Source organism: Cylas formicarius, unplaced genomic scaffold, assembly GCF_029955315.1.
Source record: "Cylas formicarius isolate icCylForm1 unplaced genomic scaffold, icCylForm1.1 PGA_scaffold_3__17_contigs__length_32017465, whole genome shotgun sequence".
Taxonomy (NCBI): Eukaryota; Metazoa; Arthropoda; class Insecta; order Coleoptera; family Brentidae; genus Cylas; species Cylas formicarius.
In genome coordinates this window covers 3,296,234-3,319,569 of record NW_026844326.1, presented here as the reverse complement: position 1 = coordinate 3,319,569, position 23,336 = coordinate 3,296,234, and the positions used below count along the sequence as shown (strand labels likewise).

Genomic DNA, 23,336 nt, shown 5'->3' with positions numbered 1-23,336 from the left:
TATGGTTGGATTGTCGATGCATATTAAACAAAGTGAATCAAATTGGCTGTTAGAATATGTGATAATATACAAGGTTTTCCATTTGTACAAATGCACTTTTCACAATTTTTGCATCTGCTTGCCTACCAGAATGAATTACTGTATAATGTAGAACTAATTTAGAAGCTATATCCAAGATTTTAACTTTCTACTGGCTTCAGTGTTGTAATAAAAATCTATTTGGAGCCATGTTTTGGTAGGAAGAATGAAGAAAATAATTATTTTCTCGAAAACCGCCGAAGGTATGGGAAACGTATTATGTTACGATTCAAAAAATTGCCCAGGAGAAAATTAAGATGCGTGCAGAAAATTAGGTGTTTCTTAAAAAGATGTTTCCTTTTGTGTGGCCCGATGACTTACTTGCAATCACATGGAGCTCTCTTTAACTCAGAAAATAGTTCTACTTTGTTATTATTCACCTAGTCTTTGAAGTTGTTAAATATCCAACGGAGCGTAGTTCCGCCCTCCCTTACTCGAGTTGTATGCCCAGAGAACAGTGTTGGTGGCTCGTAGCTCTAGATCCCGTTTTGGCCATAAAATTCCAAAATCTCCGTAATGTTATCCCATGCTCCTGTGCTGTGCGTTCTGGAGTTGTAGTTGCCTACCTGTTTTGTTGTTTCTTGTAGCTCATGCTTTAGAGTCTAAAGGCTCGACCAATGAAGCGATATTCCAATCGCGACATTCCTGTTCTACCGATTTACTAAAACTAAGTAGATATAACCTTAATTTTGCTAGAGCGAAAGTTTCAGATTTACATACAGCTACTGAATTGTTGTGTCCTTTTATTTCCATGGTAATATTAGCTTAATTATGTTCTGCTTCCCGTAATCGTCGATGGCTGGAGAGGATCTATTTTCCGACAGTGGATTTGTACCGGAACGTAAACAATAGCATTTCCCTTTAAATTTGACGTACCAATATGGTCGAGTTTCGCTTAATAGTGGATGTTGCTGAGCAGGGCCTGCCCTCTCGCGGGTGCGTTGCTTCCTTGGTATATTTGTGGGCATACGCTCGAGTTTTGAGGTTGACCGTTAATTGGTTTGCGGTGAGGCCACTGAAAATTATGCCGCTTCCCATTTATTTCCATCAGGGATTTGTGGCCGGCATCCTAATCGCCTTATCCCTTGTCACGAGTCGCGGTTGGCAATGCCTATTTGTGTCCCGGGAGGTGCTGCCCTCTGTAGAGGAATACTACTGCACGATACCAACTTTTATATCGATTAAATGGGACGAATATGGGCCTTTTTTTGGTACAGTGCCGATCAGGGCTGCTAAAGTTGCTAATAGATTTTGGAACAAGAGTGCTGGGCGATATTTTATGATAAAGCTATTTTTAGCATAGTCTTCGGTAAGTTGGGCTTCGGTCGTTCCCGGAAATCGTCACGTTTGGCCGGAAGAGTGGTAGGGGTTTACGGTTTACGAAGGAGATTCGGTGAAGGTTTCGTTTTGGAGATATCATTTTGTGTGGTCTTGGAGTGAATGCTAGTGTTTGTGCCCTCTGGGGATTTATGTTTTGTTGTTCTGTGAATCCCTTCTGCCACTTTATGTGGGATATAAGCGTACAAATTGCATCTGGTAAAACCGATCATTTTAGGGAGATCTTATCCTCATTAGGCTGCTTGTACACCGACTTATTAAATAACATAGACATGACTTGCACTGTTTGCAGTTTTTTTTATTTCTTCTCTTCTCTCCTTTTATTTTGCCAGCGCCGGTGTTGAACATTGCGGCGATCATCCATTCCAATATTCGGAGCGGGACAGGTACTCCTTAGTGTCTCTCTCTCCCGTCGAATGTCCGGCCATAGCACGACGTTGAATTGTGTCTATATTATTCATTCAATTCCTTTGCAATGCAAGCATATAATGGCATGCTGATAATGTTATAAACTGTGAGCTTTCGTGTGCGCGTTCGGTGGGTTTAATCACATCCAAATATAATATAGTTTTACGCTAACTGCCTTGCATCCGCAACAACTGGTATATGCCAAATGATCATAGTATATTTTTAACCTTCCGCGCTTAGCTTACCTTGCTTTTATTGGCGCATGCATATAGTTAATATAATTAATAAACAAATTAACTAATCGTCTTCTTACATTGGTGAGTCATTTTTCCTCACTCTCCTTCTTACTTAGTACAATAGTAGTATAAAGGTACACTATAGTCCATCCCCACTCCTCTCCCTTTTTGTGGGCGTGTCCTCCTTCCCCACGACCCTCTAGCTCCTCCCCCTTTACCCATAATCCCTTGAAACTGGCCCCCATTGGATAAGCAACCAGAAATGTGGGGTTTAATCAATCCCCCTCCTCTAGTTTGCGATGGCGGCGAAGCCAATCAAATCCCAGATATTTTCCCACCCGTAAGAAAAGCAATGGCGTCAATGAGACTTGATCATATTGTTCGGCGTGACCATCTGCACCCTCTAGCGGTTCGAATGTAAACTGCCCCTCTTGGAGTAAGATTTTCTTTAATAAGGTAACCCCACCTAGTGAATATTGACCAGAACATTTATTTTAAAAACATATAGTTCTGCGAATGTTACCCTCGCGGGTACAAACTGTACTTTTTACTATTGCGCACAAAGGACAGGAGAAATAAAGACGAAAAGTGTTGGATTTCTTTTTTCGGAACTGGAAGCTGGCTGGCACCACCAATAATATCTGCAAAACAAAAACCTGGTTAAAATTTTTATTAATAAATTAGGATATTAGAAACCATATGCATTATTAATTTACTAAGCCATCTACCGTGCGTTAACTTCATACATATTTCGGCATTCTTCTGTTTTAAGGTATCGTGAAATATTTGACTATTTATCTGGGAAAAGTTCATATGTCGAACATATTATGTGTACGTGGCCGTGGTAGGTTTTCTTTGCTATTATAATTTTATTGTTTAATATTTACAAAATTAATTTATCTATCTTATTGATGATTTAGATTTTCTTTGCTATTTTATTATTTGTTTTTATTATTTAATATTTTCAAAATTAATTTATCTATCTTATTAATGATTTTAAGATATCGCAGTCAACTTTACTATTTCAACAATTTGAGGATAGTGTATCCTATATCTGTTCTTTAACTAAATCCCCGCCTTTTTGAAAAACCAACCTCTAAAAATATTTAATTTTCTCTAATATAAATTTGTACATTTTCCGCAATATGTGTGAATATTTTTGCAGAGCATTTAGTTACTCAGTACATGTCCTAATCAATATTTTAAAAATATAATTCTAATGATACGTGTTTACGATTTGAACATATCGAAACATTCCCCAGTTTTATAAATGAGAGCTCACTGCCAAACTACCAAACATCACAGTACAAACTACCGTACTACGCCCCCTGGACAAAATCAGGTTAGTCAGCGTCATTAATTCTACCTGCGTTAACGAATAGCATATTGTTAATTAAGGTTTAATACGGAGAAAATTTAAGTAACAAATAATTGAAATGAAACTCACTAACATCATAAATTATTTAAAAAAAATTAGAACAGTTGGAATTTACTGGAGTAACCAATTCGGCACTAAAAATGGAAATTTTCGATACTCTACTAGGTGCCTACAATAAATTTTACTATTATTTTTAATGCAGAGACACAACGATTTTCTAGTTCTGAATTTGATCCGGGTATATGCCCATACTTTACGCCGACTCTAAAAGCCATGCAGTCTAAGCAATCAGAGTTATTGAACGCCCCATTTTGTGTATTATGTTCAAAACAGAGACTCTCTGGGCTTACGACTACAGCTACCAGCTACTACTTTCAATAATATTAACACAAAAAAAGTAGGTGGCATTTCTATAATTCGTGCAAAGTTTATGTGAAACTGACTGGAAGACAGAGTAATGCACCAATATGTTACTAAACATATTTCCATAGAATTCCGTAATAGCTTAACTTCAAGTTTTCTCATTTAGTCAGTCAAAGCATCAAATGGGAAATTCCAATCCAACATATGTAATGGTGGGAATATATCAATCGCCTACGTGACCGATGGTACCCGACTGAAGCTTCTGCGTCTTCTTTACCCCACATGCCGACTTAAAAAGATACTGGTCTAAGTCTCAATATTCCTGTTAAAAAAAGAGAGGTTCTATATTGCCATAAATATGTGTTTTCAAAATTTTACCTGAATGATTCGTGATTCCTTATATATGCCATGTTGGCAGCAATGTGGCGACGACTACGCTTAAACTTTCCATATCTCGTGTCCCCCATGACTGGTCTGTTTCATATATGAAAGGTCACCTCGCACCGCTTTGAACCTCCTTAAAAAAACGAGGCAAGTCTTGTACTTATCATATCAAAACTTATTTCATCACCTCCAAAGGGGGGAGTAGGGGTTTCTAAAGTATGGTAGGTGCATCTCCTTATTTTTTTTAATTAAAAAAAGTGACATAATTACGCGACGTAACTCGATCCGGATCGTTAACGCGTCTCAAGATGGGGGTTTAGAGATGCTGAGACCATTAAATTGATTCACTAATACCAGTACATACTGAAACCCCTTATTTCCAAAATAAAAAATTGTTAACTGTTAACACACAAAAAAAAACTATTTTCTCACCAATTATATTTCAGAATTTGTCCAACGTAGAATCCCAAGAGGATAGGTCCGCGATTTCGAAAAATGTTCATGTCTCCCCGCTATGCATTTGTACACGAAGCAGGGCCGGATTAACAGCAATTATATTCTTGTCAGTCAACATACAGCCGCCGATTAAATTCTCGGATTCTGCTTTACTAGTTGCCATGGTCTGTCAAATATGTTACTTAAAAAATTGTATATTTTTTTTTTACAAATAATATACCTTTCCTAAAATAATTCCGCCTTTATCAAGGTGGACAAGGGCACGTCTGGCCGCTTTGAAAAGCGCGGCGTATGTATCTTCCAAAATGATCCAAATCGTTAACCTTTTTTTGATTTTTTGATTCCTCGTTATGCAAATGTAAACGGAGCAGGCTCGGATTGTCAGCAAATACACAACTCGCCGATTCAATTCTGAGTTGTTGCTTCACGAGTTACCATGATCTGTCAAATATTTTAATTAAAAAAAAAAATCTATTATTTAGCAACAATATACCTTTTTAAAAATAATTTCGTCTTTTTCAAGTTCAACAGGACACGTGTGTTCGTTTCGAAAGGTTTCGTAGTCTGTAGCTCTGTCGAATTCTCCAAAATTCGTTAAACCTTAAGATATTTTCAAAATTTGTCCAACGCAGACTTTCACTCACGCAGTTTCGAAAACTTTCAGGCCTCCCCGCCATGCATTTGTACACGAAGCAGGGTCGGATTGTAAGCAAACAGCACCCCCGGTCACTTTTCTTCTCGGCTTCTGCTTGACGAGTTACATCGATCTGTGGAATATTTAGCGTAAAAAAAAATATCTATTACTTTTACCAAAAATGAAGTACCTTTTTTCTTTAAAATTTGTTCGTCCTTTTCGAGTTTGAAAGGTTTCGTAGCCTATAGCCCTGCCGAAATGTCATTGCATTTGTACACGAAGCAGGGTCGGATTGTCAGTAAACAGCACAAGCCTCACTTTTCTTCTCGGTTTCTGCTTGACGAATTACATCGATCGGTCAAATATTTAATATAAAAAATATCTATTTTACCAAAAATACGTACTCTTCTAAGATAAATTAGCTCTTTTCGAGTTTAAGAGGACAAGTATCGTCAATTGTAGGATGTTTTATTATTATATTTTCCAGTGTCTATAAATTAATAAACAACAGAAGCTTCCGAATACAAAAATTTCAACATGAGTTTTTTTTTCTTGAAACTTAAAAATTTCTAACCCCTAAAACCATATTTTTAATACGCTGGCGGACGTATGACAATCCCCAAAAATTACCATATTTAAATTGTTACTATTGATATATTTCGATTCCGAACTTAACTCAATACATGCAAAAAAAACTAGCGAATGTTATTTATTATCTCGGATGGGTGGATGATTGAGAAACGTTTAAATAAATCTACCTTTCTGTCTCTCTTTTTCTATATAGGTAACTCATTCTCTCTATCTATTACTTTCCACAATCCGAATTTACACATTGTCCCCAAAAATCATGTAAAATTTTATCTGCTTAACTTCTTTGCGTTGTTCATATGGCTGAATTTTTTGGGGAGATATATCGTGCGTTATTTCTATTAAAATTCGGTTTCCTTTTTTACCTACTTCAAAAACGTAAGCGAGCATTTTTGGTTGTTTTATTAAACAAAAATTGATACTAAACAAGATCCGTATCTCGGACCTCAGCCTTCTTTGATCACTCCCCAATTTTTTTTTTAATTAAGTATAGAAACCTCGTCGAACATATACATAATACTAGGTCAAAATGTTACGCGGTTACTCATTAAAGTCGCAATTCCGAAAGCTTCTTACCTATCTTTTTCCAGTCTTTTTTGTTTTATTTATCCGTATATGAAATACACAATGAACACAAAACTTAAACTCGTTGGCGATATTGCATTAAGCAACAAACGTGGATAACAGAAACAAACCCTTAACACAAACGCTTCTTTAAACTTCGACTGACACGTGAAACAACCCGCATTCCTACGAAAGGCAGGTAAACTAAGCAGGTCAAATTTAAGCTACCCTCCAGTGTCGTCGTAGGTTCGGGCATAGTAAATAACGAATACAACAAAGCGGTAATTTTTAATAATTTAATTTGCATTTTATTTAACTTAAGTTGTTATGTAGAACATGTGACATTTCTACAATTAATCAATATACTACGAGTACTTTTCCGCTTAATTACTACTTTGAGAAACAAACGTTAGATTCCATTCAAACTTTTTCGGTTTTCATAATATCTCGCGTTTATTTAGAAGTTAATGGCCTGTGGCCATTAACCAGATGTTTCCAAAGGCTGGTTTGATATTATGTATATAAATCTTAACAAACACAAAAATAGAGTTATATTGCCACCGAAAATCTGAATTTATGTTTAAAAATGTAACTTCCCTTATTTAAACTATTGCCTGCATTGGCGCCTATATTTTATAGTTTTTTTGTATCCTATTTTTTTTGTTTTGCTTGCAAATGTGTGTCCATTTTTGGGTACTGATTTTTTTTTCTCAAATTATTACAAATTACTCAAAACGGAGTTAAAAAAAGACGAGGAGAAAAGGGAAGAACCCTTATTTCTCCGACACTGACCTCCGATTTTTATAAAAATTGACGCCTTGACACCCTGCCCGTGAATATTTTGCAAAGGATTTTTAAAATTTAACTTCCAAATAACGCATACTCTCGCCTAGTGTCACAGTTTTGGGGCCCATTTTGCTATGGTTAGACAGGTTTATTCTTGTACATTGTCGGGACAAAAGAAGCATCTCCTTCATCCAAATGGACTTTTTCATACCTAATACAACAGCTCCCGGGCATCATCTCGGCTTAAATGTTTCTATTGAATTAATTTTAGTTACAAAAAATTAGATGATCGTCATAATTGGCATAAAAAGATAATCAAGATTTAATTAAACAAGAATATGCACAAAAGAAAAGAGATAAACTCCGACACGGGAAACAAGGAAATATCGCTAAAACGGCAACTGATCGAGCGTGCGCCTTTTTTAAAAATAATAATTATGTTTCAAAAGAATTCTAGGCTAAGCTAAATACCTGGTGCAACAAAATATTGAAGAATCTTCATGATCCTACCTGTGAGCGAGTAGAAAATTATTTGCAAAGAGGATAAAGGTATATCTTAATATAAATCGTTTATAAATTATTTCACTATTGATAATATGTCCCCTTTTAAAATGGCGCATTATTTGATACGTACTTTTTCTTGTCAGAGCTTGTCTAAAAAAAAGCGGGATGGATGGAGGTACTCCGTCAAGTTTTTTCCTGTCGAAACAAGTATGTGAGGCGTTCGCTTTGGATCTGGGGAACGGGTGGGGATTATACATATATAAGCTATAAGAAATTTGATATCGACTATTTGGTAGTACAGTTTTTGTAATTCGACTTCATAAAACGAAGCTTTGATTTAACACCCCTCCATATCTTCCAAAATATACGTAAGAGGGAAGGAACCACTTACTTTAACAAACTTGAAATTTTCGGGGTGTCCAATTAATTTCATAGCTTTTGTCAAAAACCGATTTTGTGCGACTTATGCTCACTGCATCGCCAACTTTGAACTTTGACTTTTTCACTGCAAATTTTTTTTGGTAAATTATATACGAGAATCTCCGTTGTAGGGGTAATTTCTGAAGGTTTCATTCCGGTGGTACATATTCTTGTTTAATTAAATCTTGATTATCTTTTTATGCCAATTTTGACGATCATCTAATTTTTTGAAACTAAAATTAATTCAATAGAAACATTTAAGGCGAGATGATGCCCGGGAGCTGTTGTATTAGGTATGAAAAAGTCCATTTGGATGAAGGAGATGCTTCTTCTGTCCCGACAATGTACAAGAATAAACCTGTCTAACCATAGCAAAATGGGGCCCAAAACTGTGACACTAGGCGAGAGTATGCGTTATTTGGAAGTTAAATTTTAAAAATTATTTGCAAAATATTCAAGGCGCAGGGTGTCAAGGCGTCAATTTTTATAAAAATCGGAGGTCAGTGTCGGAGAAATAAGGGTTCTTCCCTTTTCTCCTCGTCTCTTTTTAACCCCGTTTTGAGTAATTTGTAATAATTTGAGAAAAAAAAATCAGTACCCGAAAATGGACACACATTTGCAAGCAAAACAAAAAATAGGATACAAAAAAAACTATAAAATATAGGCGCCAATGCAGGCAATAATTTTTAAACATAAATTCAGATTTTCGGTGGCAATATAACTCTATTTTTCGTGTTTGTTAAGATTTATATACATAATATCAAACCAGCCTTTGGAAACGTCTGGTTAAGGCCACAGGCCATTAGCTTCTAAATAAACGCGAGATATTATGAAAACCGAAAAAGTTTGAATGGAATCTAACGTTTTCTTTTGTTTCTCAAAGTAGTAATTAAGCGGAAAAGTACTCGTAGTACATTGATTAATTGTAGAAATGTCACAATTTCTACATAACAACTTAAGTTAAATAAAATGCAAATTAAATTATTAAAAATTACCGCTTTGTTGTATTCGTTATTTACTATGCCCGAACCTACGACGACACTGGAGGGTAGCTTAAATTTGACCTGCTTGGTTTACCTGCCTTTCGTAGGAATGCGGGTTGTTTCACGTGTCAGTCGAAGTTTAAAGAAGCGTTTGTGTTATGGGTTTGTTTCTGTTATCCACGTTTGTTGCTTAATGCAATATCGCCAACGAGTTTAAGTTTTGTGTTCATTGTGTATTTCATATACGGATAAATAAAACAAAAAAGACTGCAAAAAGATGGGTAAGAAGCTTTCGGAATTGCGACTTTAATGAGTAACCGCGTAACATTTTGACCTAGTATTATGTATATGTTCGACGAGGTTTCTATACTTAATTAAAAAAAAAATTGGGGAGTGATCAAAGGAGGCTGAGGTCGGAGATACCGATCTTGTTTAGTATCCATTTTTGTTTAGTAAAACAACCAAAAATGCTCGCTTACGTTTTTGAAGTAGATAAAAAAGGAAACAGAATTTTAATAGAAATAACGCACGATATATCTCCCCAAAAAACTTAGCCATATGAACAACGCGAAGAAGTTAAGCAGATAAAATTTTACAAAATTTTTGGGCACAAAGTGTAAATTCGGATTGTGGAAAGTAACAGATAGAGAGAATGAGTTACCTATATAGAAAAAGAGAGACAGAAAGGTAGATTTATTTAAACGTTTCTCAATCCTCCACCCATCGGAGATAATAAATAACATTCGCTAGTTTTTTTTTGCATGTATTGAGTTAAGTTCGGAATAGAAATATATCAATAGTAACAATTTAAATATGGTAATTTTTGGGGATTGTCATACTTCCGCCAGCGTATTAAAAATATGGTTTTAGGGGTTAGAACTTTTTAAGTTTCAAGAAAAAAAACTCATGTTGAAATTTTTGTATTCGGAAACTTCTGTTGTTTATTAATTTATAGACACGGGAAAATATAATAATAAAACATCCTACAGTTGACGATACGTGTCCTCTTAAACTCGAAAAGAGCTAATTTATCTTAGAAGAGTACGTATTTTTGGTAAAATAGATATTTTTTATATTAAATATTTGACCGATCGATGTAATTCGTCAAGCAGAAACCGAGAAGAAAAGTGAGGCTTGTGCTGTTTGCTGACAATCCGATCCTGCTTCGTGTACAAATGCAATGACATTTCGGCAGGGCTATAGGCTACGAAACCTTTCAAACTCGAAAAGGACGAACTATTTTAAAGAAAAAAGGTACTTCATTTTTGGTAAAAGTTATAGATAATTTTTTTTTTACGCTAAATATTCCACAGATCGATGTAACTCGTCAAGCAGAACCCGAGAAGAAAAGTGACAGTGGGTGCTGTTTGCTGACAATCCGACCCTACTTCGTGTACAATTACATAGCGGGAAGACATGAAAGATTTCGAAACTGCGTGCGTGCGTGGAAGGCTGCGTTGGGGCGAATTTTGAAAATCTCTGAAAGTTCAACGATTTTGGACAATTGGCAGACGATATAGACTACGAAAAATTCCGAACTCGAAAAGGACGAACAAATTTTAAAGAAAAAAGGTACTTCATTTTTGGTAAAAGTAATAGATATTTTTTTTTACGCTAAATATTCCACAGATCGATGTAACTCGTCAAGCAGAACCCGAGAAGAAAAGTGACCGGGGGTGCTGTTTGCTTACAATCCGACCCTGCTTCGTGTACAAATGCATGGCGGGGAGGCCTGAAAGTTTTCGAAACTGCGTGAGTGGAAGTCTGCGTTGTACAAATTTTGAAAATATCTGAAGGTTTAACGAATTTTGGAGAATTCGACAGAGCTACAGACTACGAAACCTTTCGAAACGAACACACGTGTCCTGTTGAACTTGAAAAAGACGAAATTATTTTTAAAAAGGTATATTGTTGCTAAATAATAGATTTTTTTTTTAATTAAAATATTTGACAGATCATGGTAACTCGTAAAGCAACAACTCAGAATTGAATCGGCGAGTTGTGTATTTGCTGACAATCCGAGCCTGCTCCGTTTAGATTTGCATAACGAGGAATCAAAAAATCAAAAAAAGGTTAACACGCTTTTCAAAGCGGCCAGACGTGCCCTTGTCCACCTTGATAAGTATGTACTGGTATTAGTGAATCAATTTAATGGCCTCAGCATCTCTAAACCCCCATCTTGAGACGCGTTAACGATCCGGATCGAGTTACGTCGCGTAATTATGTCACTTTTTTAATTTAAAAAAATAAGGAGATTCACCTACCATACTTTAGAAACCCCTACTCCCCCCTTTGGAGGTGATGAAATAAGTTTTGATATGATAAGTACAAGACTTGCCTCGTTTTTTTAAGGAGGTTCAAAGCGGTGCGAGGTGACCTTTCATATATGAAACAGACCAGTCATGGGGGACACGAGATGTGGAAAGTTTAAGCGTAGTCGTCGCCACATTGCTGCCAACATGGCATATATAAGGAATCACGAACCATTCAGGTAAAATTTTGAAAACACATATTTATGGCAATATAGAACCTCTCTTTTTTTAACAGGAATATTGAGACTTAGACCAGTATCTTTTTAAGTCGGCATGTGGGGTAAAGAAGATGCAGAAGCTTCAGTCGAGTACCATCGGTCACGTAGGCGATTGATATATTCCCACCATTACATATGTTGGATTGGAATTTCCCATTTGATGCTTTGACTGACTAAATGAGAAAACTTGGAGTTAAGCTATTACGGAATTCTATGGAAATATGTTTAGTAACATATTGGTGCATTACTCTGTCTTCCAGTCAGTTTCACATAAACTTTGCACGTATTATAGAAATGCCACCTATTTTTGTTTGTGTTAATATTATTGAAAGTAGTAGCTGGTAGCTGTAGTCGTAAGCCCAGAGAGTCTCTGTTTTGAACATAATACACAAAATGGGGCGTTCAATAACTCTGATTGCTTAGACTGCATGGCTTTTAGAGTCGGCGTAAAGTATGGGCATATACCCGGATCAAATTCAGAACTAGAAAATCGTTGTGTCTCTGCATTAAAAATAATAGTAAAATTTATTGTAGGCACCTAGTAGAGTATCGAAAATTTCCATTTTTAGGGCCAAATTGGTTACTCCAGTAAATTCCAACTGTTCTAATTTTTTTTTAATAATTTATGATGTTATTGAGTTTCATTTCAATTATTTGTTACTTAAATTTTCTGCTTATTAAACCTTAATTAACAATACGCTATTCGTTAACGCAGGTAGAATTAATGACGCTGACTAACCTGATTTTGTCCAGGGGGCGTAGTACGGTAGTTTGTACTGTGATGTTTGGTAGTTTGGCAGTGAGCTCTCATTTATAAAACTGGGGAATGTTTCGATATGTTCAAATCGTAAACACGTATCATTAGAATTATATTTTTAAAATATTGATTAGGACATGTACTGAGTAACTAAATGCTCTAGCAAAAATATTCACACATATTGCGGAAAATGTACAAATTTATATTAGAGAAAATTAAATATTTTTAGAGGTTGGTTTTTCAAAAAGGCGGGATTTAGTTAAAGAACAGATATAGACTAAAGAGAAAAGTTACAATTAAAAAATCGATGTTTTCATGTCATAGCGAAAGATGAATTATTATTAAAAATAATACTTGCATTAATTGTTGTCACCATTTGTGAAAAATATGGAAAATATCCTCTAGGTTCGCATACCTTTTTTTTAGTTTTTTTAAGGTGGCTAACAAAATACACAGACAGAAAAGTTTAGATCCTGTTCGTTAATGTAGCGCATAGAAAAAAATTAGAAAAGAGAACGTTTCGTGTATGGCATACGTAGTTAGTACGGAATATTAATCTGAAGGCGCTGCAAGACAGTGAAAGACTGATGCTCTTAAGTGTGGTTCAGAGAGGTTATTTGGGCTGTAGAAGTTTTTCTTTGAACGGGGTTCAAATAGCGTCTCCTAGAGCGTTAGCAGAGAAGAGTATTACAGTATTTTATTACAGTTGTTTGTTGTTGAGATTGCCATAGAAACACACTTTCATGTAGTAGTAGCAGCAGCTTTAAAGTATATGACTTTTTAGTTAAGATGCCTTTCGAGTTTGCTTCATGGGTTGATAGGAGATTAAAGGGTAGGTACAGATAAGTTACGAAAAAAAAAGTATGTACACTATCCTCAAAGATCATCAATAAATAAAAGAAATTGTTGAAATAGTAAAGTTGACTGCGATATCTTAAAATCATTAATAAGATAGATAAATTAATTTTGAAAATATTAAATAATAAAAACAAATAATAAAATAGCAAAGAAAATCTAAATCAATAAGATAGATAAATTAATTTTGTAAATATTAAACAATAAAAATAAAATTATAATTGCAAAGAAAACCTACCACGGCCACATACACATAATATTTTCGACATATGAACTTTTCCCAGATAAATAGTCAAATATTTCACGATACCTTAAAACAGAAGAATGCCGAAATATGTATGAAGTTAACGCACGGTAGATGGCTTAGTAAATTAATAATGCATATGGTTTCTAATATCCTAATTTATTAATAAAAATTTTAACCAGGTTTTTGTTTTGCAGATTTGGTGCCAGCCAGCTTCCAGTTCCGAAAAAAGAAATCCAACACTTTTCGTCTTTATTTCTCCTGTCCTAGAGGGTGCAGATGGTCACGCGAACAATATGATCAAGTCTCATTGACGCCATTGCTTTTCTTACGGGTGGGAAAATATCTGGGCTTTGATTGGCTTCGCCGCCATCGCAAACTAGAGGAGGGGGATTGATTAAACCCCACATTTCTGGTTGCTTATCCAATGGGGGCCAGTTTCAAGGGATTATGGGTAAAGGGGGAGGAGCTAGAGGGTCGTGGGGAAGGAGGACACGCCAACAAAAAGGGAGAGGAGTGGGGATGAACTATAGTGTACCTTTATACTACTTACAATCAATGACATTTTCCTTACGCTGAATTTCATTCGGAGCATGGTCCGAGCTAGCCGACCCTGATATTTGGTGCGTGGCAATTATTCAAAAACAACCAAACTATAAGTCCCATTTAAAATGTCAATGTTGCTACTTTCGAAGGAATCCATTCGCGATAAATTTCTAAAGTACCATCAATCGTAAAACGCCCCGAATAAAGCGCGTGGACATCTTGATTCATTTAAATGGAACTCAGTATTTTTTAATTACCTATCGCATGGTCCGTTTACAAACGTTTTCAAAGAATCGGATGTCATTTCTACATAGGTAACCCATTTTATAATTTTGGGGGTCAAAAGATGTGAGATCAAACGTATGTGTAGTTGTTCTACTAGTGGTGTCCGAGGTGTGTTCAAAAAGTAAGGCGAATTTCGTTATTGGACGGGCTACTTACATTCAATCTTCGATTTTTTTTTGTTATGTTGGTGCACATGTCCTTAACATATGTTCCCAGTTTCAGCCAGTTAGCACGTTTACTTTTTTTTTGTAAGACAGAATCGTTAGACGTGTTTTCTGTGCTCAGTGATTTTCTGCTGCCAAAAAAAATAGAATAAAGTGCTGCAAAACACTGTAAATGGTGACAACGGCATATGGTGAATCTAGTTTGAGAAAAAAAAAATTATTAGTGGTACAAGCAGTTCCAAGATGGCCAAGAACACGAAGATGACGAACCTCGCTCTGGGTGCCACAGCACGTCAATAACTGGTGAAAACGTTGAAGAAGTGAAATAAATGGTGTTGAACAATCGTCCAATCACTATTAGAGAAGTGGGTGAAGACGTCGGCATCTTTATTGGGTCGTGTCATGCAATTTTTTCCGAAATGTTGGGCACTTTGGGCAATAAAGAGTATGACCTTGAAGTTATGCGCCGTTTACGGGAAGCAATACGAAGAAAACGTCCGGAGCGGTTAGAAAATAATTCATGGATTTTGCATCACAATAATACACCTGCTCACTCATCGTTGGTTGTGTTTAACTTTTTGGCCAAAAACAAAACCACGATCATGCCTCTGCCATCATATTCACCGGATATGGCCCCATGCGACTTTTTTCTTTTACCAACTCAAGAAACCCATGAGAGTATGGAGGCTTGAAACGATTGAGGAAATAAAGAAAAAATCACTTTAAGAACTCGAGGCTATACCAGAAAGTGCTTACCAGAAGTGCTTTGAGGATTGAAAAAAACGTTGCCACAAGTGTATTATATCTGGGGAAATTACTTTGAAGGGGACAACATTAATTTTGATAAATAAATAATTTTGATAAATAAATAAGTACTTTTTGCTAAATCTTCAGTCACCTTACTTACGTATTATATGCATACATATGCGGTAGTGGTACCTCATGCCACTTATAATTTTGCACGGTTTCTAGGTCTTCGTACGCACCATGGCAAGTCAAATTAACAAATTCCAAAGGTCGCGAAGTAGGCGAGATTGTAGAAAAGGAGGGATTCGCAGAGAAGCGGATCAGGGACGTCCACGTCCTGGATGATAACGGACTGATGTTAGAGTAATTAGTTATTTTGTTCCGTCCTCTTTAGTTCGTAATAGTTCAATTGTGCAATTTTTACAAAGTTCGTTTGTTTAGCCGCGTGTGTTCTTTACAAAAAGAGTTTCACTTAGAAGATTTTATATTCTTAACTGTCAATTTTCGACTTATAGTTACAAATGTATAAATGTGTGAATAAAGATTTAAACCCAAACTCGTAGAAGTCTGAACTGTTTATGTAATTAAATGTATTTTTGTATATATAAGCGCTTATTGGCGAAATTTGTGGTTGGTAATAACATACATTGTTGCATTAAATTATATTACTATGAAAAAAAAACAAATAATTAAATTGAAATAAAAAAATTATAAAAATAAATAATCAATAGATCAAATAGCAACAATAAGCTTTTTTCTTACCTTTGCTATACTTTCCCCTACCCCCTTCGTTACGTTTCCTGAATAGAAGACAATAACAAAAGACTTGCAGATAAAACTAGATACCTATAAAATTATAACATTAAACAAATGCAATAACCAATAACAACCTAATTTAGTTATTATTTCCTATCTGTCTTTTCGTTTCAACATGTAAGGTAGGCCAAAGAGAATAACAATCATAGTAATAAATTAAAAACACACAATGCCGTAATACCAATGATAATAATAAACAGTTGACGAAAATGTAACCGTGATGTTGTGGCGAAATGAAATCTATAAGTCAGAGGAATGAGGGTGCAGTTAACAACAAATGGACACTTTGTAAGACATTACATTTTACGGAAACCCTGTAATAATTTCTCTTAATTCTCTCTATAAATAAATGGTATAAATTGATTTTGTGATACATCACTGATGGATCGCGAGACCCGACCAAAACCATCATAGTATACACAAACATATAATAAAAAAAGAAAATAAAAAATAACCGCAATATACAAACATGTAAATTAGTGATGGCAACTGCTGCAATAAAAGAAAACGCAAGCTTATCTTCTTTTCCTATAGGATTGATTCTCGTGACAGAATTTCACCCAAATTCTAAAGTAAGGTTCTGTGATTGCTATTTTAATCGGTTGCGATAAGCAAGTTAGGCCTACCGGACTCTAAGGTCATTTTCACGATTCTTGAAGTGTGTATTATTTACAATAAATCTGGCAATTTTTGCTAACTCCGAACAACATTTGAAGAAAAGGAATCTTGTGGTGTTAAGTTTGGGGATCTGGGGGGCAATTTAATTACTTATTTACTTATTTTAATTAAATTAACAATTAAAAATAAAAACTAAATTAAATTACGTAGATTTTCGATAGCCGATTCAAGTCGGCCATTTCTGCTCAATAATCGAAGTATTTATATCACAGCACACGATTTGGTAGTCTCGATTGCTTTTGCCCTGTCGCATAAGAGATGAAATGACTTGCGCTTGCGTATCTCGATAGGTAAAATCTTCGATTACTTTTATTATCCATGCCCACGTAACAACAATGTAAGTCACATATACGGAGTAAGTACTGCTAAAATACTTTTCTGTCTATGGGTTTAGAATGTGCGAAGTATATTCGTATAATAATATAAGGAAAGAATATTCTTTAAATATGCGCCATCGTTTTGATAATATTCACAAAAAGCTTATACACGGTATTTTCGACTTATATTTCTCCACATGTTCTGGTTAGTTAGTAAAGTATTGTCTTTGGGCACCTAGTTCTTTGATTATATATTTTACTACGAAAAAAGTATCAACGGTGTAATGAATTAACATGCATAAATTGTTGTAAAATGGTAATAGTTTTATCATTTTTGTAATATACATCTGTAATTTTTTTTAGATGTAATTGTGGCCGAATTTACAATGAACTCCGCAGTGGATGAAACTTGATCGCAGCAAACTGAATGAAATTTCCTATGAACACTCTTGTCCAGGATTTCCCAAAAATTTATATTTAAAAAAAAAACAAAAAGATTTTATACTGTTGACTATAATGGAAATTTAGAAAGTGATAAAAATAATAAAACTTATAAAATTAAAGAATTTTGTCACATTTATAAAAATAGTAATTTATAATACAGGGCACAGAATATACCAGACCATTTGAATTTATCTATGCTTTTAAGACCGAAATTAAAGATTTTGACAAATTATTGTAATTTTAAAATAATTTGACCATTTAGATTTTCAAACAAAAACTTTATTTTGTGTTTTATTATTTTGCAAGTTTAATCCGGTTGGTGGAAAAGGCAATAACAAAAATGTTCTGGAATGGCGACAATTTGTTTAAAGTATATGTGTTAGTTAATATTTATTAATTATTATTAATTAATCATTATTTGTTGATGTACATCTTTTTAATTAGTTTTCGGAATTACAATTTATTCATTAACACTTTCTAGCATTTGGATACTTGCAATATAAATACCAAAAATATATTTTTTCCACCAAAAAACTACTAATGGTCATAGAAAAAGTATACTACGCAACACGTTAATAAATTCCTCCTGTTAATAAGCATTCGCTTCGCTCATTCAAAAAAAAACTGGTGACTAAAATGACATTTATCAAACTTGTTCCCATAATATAGTATTGTAACTTACAGTCATTTTTGCCACATTTAATGTGGTTCTGTTCTGGTCTATCTTTAATTTTCTTAAAATATTACTGTTTTGGAATTCCCATTGCATGGAGTTGTCACTTAAAGTTTTGTGCTCTGCATAGCCTGTATACTGTAGGCTGAGTGATTGCCTATAGTGTACCTTGTTTATCTTATTTAAAAATGTTACCTAGGCTGACCATGAGATATGTTACTGAGATATTTCGTCGGCGGCGCACACTTAGCATCGTGTGTGTTGGCGAAAGAGCTGACTTTCAAGTTGTCTTCCTCGATCTGTTGTGACAGGTGTCGGTTCACGGAAGCGAGATATCAATCCTTCAAGAGAATACTGTGCCACTATTTCTACAGAAATCTCTTTTATAGGGATTGCGTCAGCCACCTTATGAACGTATCATATATTGTGAGAACTTAACGAAACTCTTGGTGTCACAGTTGTTATAATGTGTTGTTTGGCACGTTAAAAGTGGATACACTCTCGTGACCATTGCTTGATTGATCAATTGACCAATAACTCTGCGTACATTAACGGTTTCTAGTCTGGTCAATGTCTGTCTTTGAGACAGCGGCGAAACTCGTGCATACCACTGAATATGGCCAATAACTCGCAGGCGTAGGTACCACAATTTTGTTCGGTTTAGAAAAGTTTTTGTATGAAGAAAGCAATATTCTTCAGGTCTATCTGAAGCATTAGCTGTTCAACTGGGTGTGATGTGCTGAGAAAACTAACTCGTTACGGGCGACCAGGAGGTCTTTAACTTTGTTAAAGGTTTCGCCTGTCGCTGTGTTCAACGTCAGCATTTCTTTTGCAGCGCATTTCAACCAGAGTCTGTAGAAATTGACCTTACACCACGTCGTAGCCGAGGAGAATGTGAAGCTTAGAAAGTTGGGTCCTTGTATTCGAAATCTGTAGTCCATTTGTTTACTGACGCTAGATGTTTGAAACAACCAGAGGGACAAAGAGGCATTCTCGAAAGAGGTGGTCAAGATAAGGTTTGAGAAACTTTACGCAAGCCGAAAGGCATTCGAAGAAACTTATATAAACTAAAGGATGAATGTTTTTTGAACATTCTCTGGCTGGTGATATCGTGTAAATGCCAGCTCGTGCAGCTTACAAATGGAACTTTGGGTGTCCATGTTGTGCTGGACACTTCAGCTTCCGAGTGGGAGACGGTTTAACCATAGGTTTATTGACGCTATTGGTGGCTAAAGCTCGCATTCGGTGAATGATCACTGATAGTTTGAGATCGCGCAAGGTTAAATCTAGTAACCGGTGAATTTTTCCTGTATACTAACTTCGTACTTTCCAGTTTTTATCCACCCTACCTTTAGCCAGCCTTTGTAAGATATCTGAAACATTTAGAAAAAGCTCACTATTCAAGCTAGTCATAGTGTGATCAAATCTATCCTTCGACAATGCAAAATTGAGTTCGCTATAGTTGTGTCTCAAATGAAATATGTTTAATTATTATAAAGTAAAAAAAAACTAGCAACTTCCCATTTATTTTAAATGGCAAGGTAACTGAACAGTTTCTCTCTTACTCACTGTCATCATTTTGGTCCGCGAAACCAATAAATTAGCACATTTAAACAATTTTTTGCCATATGCCATAAAGCATAAATAAAAAACAAATTTTCCTTGTGGAAATTGCTCTTTAATGGTCACATATTACTGTACAAACTTTTTGTGTGAATAAGTAAATAGTGGACTCATAGTCTTAAAAGCTGTAGATTAAGCCGCCAGAAGTTTAACCCGCGACTAGAAACTTTAAGAGTTACCATAAGTTTATGTTCCATGTTCATGTTCATTTTTTCTATCGAATTTCACAATATTCAGTAATCTTTTGACATCCTCAAAAACTGTTTCAATTATCCAGTGTCTTTTTTAAACTCTCTTTTAACCAATTTTTAACTTCCTTACTATATTCTAATCAAAGCTTGACATAAGAGTCGGTATTGCCCTGACTAGTCACTTTCTTGCGATGTTCGGTAGCAAAAAAATTATTAGCAGCAACGCTAAAGGATTTTAAAATATTTCGAGCAAATCACAATTGTTATGAATGAACACTATTCCAAAACAACACATAACTTCCAAATTCTACCTGTTAGTCCACCTCGAACCACAGACAACATAAAAATGCGCCATTTTGATAATAATCACAATAACGCTATATTGTCTAAGAGGCAGATTCTGTCCAATTACAGGACGATGTTTTCGACACACCAGTTTTGCGTAAAACTAAACTAAAAATACTTATGAAACGTAACTGCGTCACGGGGTAAATATATTGATGACAGGGTTAGATGATTTACGACCATATAATTCTGTGATGTCATCAAAGGGGCCGCACCTGAAAGGTTTGTTTACACAGGTGTGGGCTATGATCGCGGAAATTGTTCCAAGAATATTTATGTTTTTGCAGTCTGTTTTAATACGTTGGCCACTCCATACGATTGTCTGTATTACGGTGTTTCCGAATTAATAAGTGTTTTAGCAGGACTTCCCCTATTAATTTCTTACACTTAAATATGCATAGCAAGCAGAAGAGAAAATTATAACAATAAAAACTATTGAACACGCATATGATACAGCGCCAGACTGGGAAAAAACAACAAACATCACAGACCCTTCCGGTATTTTAGCAGTCTTCTTAAATGCGCCCAGACTGGCGTTGAACAGATTTACCTTTCCACACACTTTCCACTTTTATAACCCTGAATTTTTGATCAACAGACAAAGCTTTTAAAGTACGTTTTGATGACATATCAACAAATGCAAAAATTTAATTTTTTTTTTAATATAATCTGTAAATTGAATAGGGACAGTATTTTTTACTTAGTATTAACTAGTGAGTCATACAAGTGAACTTAGCAAGTCTAGAAACTGAACTGCTTGCACCGATACGTTAAAAAGACAGGTTAAGATCGGTCGTAATTAGGGGGTTCCCCGAGAAAATTCGACTTATTGAAGTTGGCACCAAATGTTTCGTTCGAGTTATCAAGATATTCGAGTAATCAAGACAAACTAACACGCATTTCCTACTTTTGACGCTATTGCCAACCAATTTGGTTCGACTTATCAAAAATTCGAGTTATCGAAGTTCGACTGTATTATGTGCTGCATTAAAAGAAGGCACACGAAAATTGAATTGCTGCAGTAGGTCTGAACAATTGATGAGGCCATTACATAGTTTATATACAAATACTAAAATAATAAACATAAATAATAATAAACTTTATTTTTGTGAATAAAACCCGTTCTTTACGAAATCTTTTGAATGCATTTAAGAATCACAAAGCAAAGCAACTCGTAATAAAACACAGAATAAAGTAATTTTCATACATAATTTGTTACACTATTCGAATCATACACTGTACACAACAACAACGGTTACACAGGGTATTTCAAAATTTGCAAAGATTGTGACAACGTATTTATTATATTTATTTTGCGTAATGAAAATAAAACTATTCATATGGGGTTGATCTGAAAATTTTGTCTGTTAATTTTTTTTTTAATAAAAGAAAAAAATCTGAAGAAATTCATTCATTATTAACAACTCAAAAACTTAAAATGATTAATTTCCTATTGTTTTATGTTCACAAAAAGAGTTCCATTACATTAAATAACAAAGAGTAAATATCTCAAAGGGATAATATCCGATGTAAATATCAACCGCCATTTCTTAATTTCATTACAATGTCCATTGCCATATGGTTAATGAAAGCTACAAACAGCACCCAGCCGCGAATCTACCCCCGACGAACACCAGACCTCACCTGAAGGCTGTTAGAAGCAAAACCACAGTATTCAAAATACTAAGTTTTGTTTGAAATATAGATCTTAACAAGGGGTCGCTTGTCAGCGGGGCGATTTGTTTCAGAGGCCTACATCCTCGTAGTAGATGTGGCAACAACGCACCTTTCAATAAAGAACGCAGAGGTCCTTCTTAAAAGTATGTGTTGTTCATGCAACACTGGAGCTGATAGTTGTTATATTACTTTGGACTACGTATTCATTTTTAATTCTTGGTAGTCATGTATTATGTAGAAACGCGTTTATGGAAATTACTTTAATTTGAGGTTATAATTGTGCGAAGCGATCCATTCAATTTCATTTTTTCAACATTTACATATTCCTATGATGGCATAATCATGTGATCCAAAGTCGGCACGATCTGCCATCATAGGAAACGAAATTATAAATATCTTTCACATTTCAGATTTGTTTTTAATTTTCGGCTATGAGCCGAAATGATAGATAATAAAAAAAGGCACAAATGGGATTACAATGCTATTAATGACTTAAAAGAAAATAAGTTGGCAATTAGCTGCTAAAAGGGAGACTACTTAGGACACCATCACTTTAACCGAGACAAGCAGATGGCTCAAAAGAAATGGGTAAAATATTTTTTGACAAGAAATCCGGGAATATCGTTAAAGATTCCTCAAAATACGTCCGTTGCTCAGGCATTTAACAAAAATAACATCGGATCGTGTTTTACGTTATTAGAAGCCACCTTGCGTGATTATACGTTTAAACCAAAAAATGTTGATGAATCTTGACTGTACAAAAAAAACTCAAAACATGTTTGAAACCTTTACCGTAAGCGGGTTGTAGCTCTTCGCAGTGCTGAACGTGAAAAACATCTGATAGTGACACATTTGCACGAAAGATATTTATAAACGAACTTATCGACAACACTTTCCCAGGTAGCAAAGCATTTTGCTAACGAAACGGTTGGATGACAGGAAAACTTTTCCTAAAGTGGCTTCACTTTACTTACTACACCAAAGCTTCTCTAGAAAATAAACTGCTTCTGCTTCTAGACGGGTGTAACAGTCGCCAAAGCTTACCAGCACTGGAATTTGCGATTTTTTTTTACTTTCCTGTTCATTGCACGCATCGCGTTCAGCCCTTGGACGTTGGATTTTTTGGACCATTACATGACTAAGAATTGCCTTTCTAAAATGTGCTACTTCAGTAATTGCCACACATGCGTTTTCCAAAACTAGATTATGTCCAGTCAATTCCGACATTTTGGAGGATTGGATAATCACAGACAAGCCTTTGACACCACGTTTGACATTCTAGTTTGTATTAACTGTCGGTTACGCAGTTATTTTAATTTAATTT

General features: G+C 35.2%; 2 protein-coding genes across 11 annotated transcripts in view; one reads left to right on the top strand and one right to left on the bottom strand.

Annotated features, from left to right (window-relative positions):
• LOC132699000 (uncharacterized) overlaps positions 1 to 17,537 on the top strand; it is a 72,551-nt gene extending 55,014 nt beyond the window's left edge. For 3 of the 10 annotated variants that reach the window (XM_060665378.1, XM_060665377.1, XM_060665384.1), the window contains one exon: positions 15,474 to 15,984. In XM_060665378.1, the coding sequence (XP_060521361.1) occupies positions 15,474 to 15,615 (142 nt within the window). In that variant the 3' untranslated portion in view covers positions 15,616 to 15,984. Of the gene's footprint in view, positions 1 to 10,433; positions 10,474 to 10,749; positions 11,024 to 11,074; positions 11,243 to 11,472; positions 11,612 to 11,667; positions 11,910 to 13,703; positions 14,260 to 15,473; positions 15,985 to 17,422 lie in introns of those variants that run through there. The other 7 variants (XR_009618460.1, XR_009618458.1, XR_009618459.1 and 4 more) reach the window with 7 other exon arrangements.
• LOC132698999 (mucin-2-like) overlaps positions 1 to 23,336 on the bottom strand; it is a 475,159-nt gene that overhangs the window by 320,540 nt on the left and 131,283 nt on the right. The window lies entirely within an intron of this gene.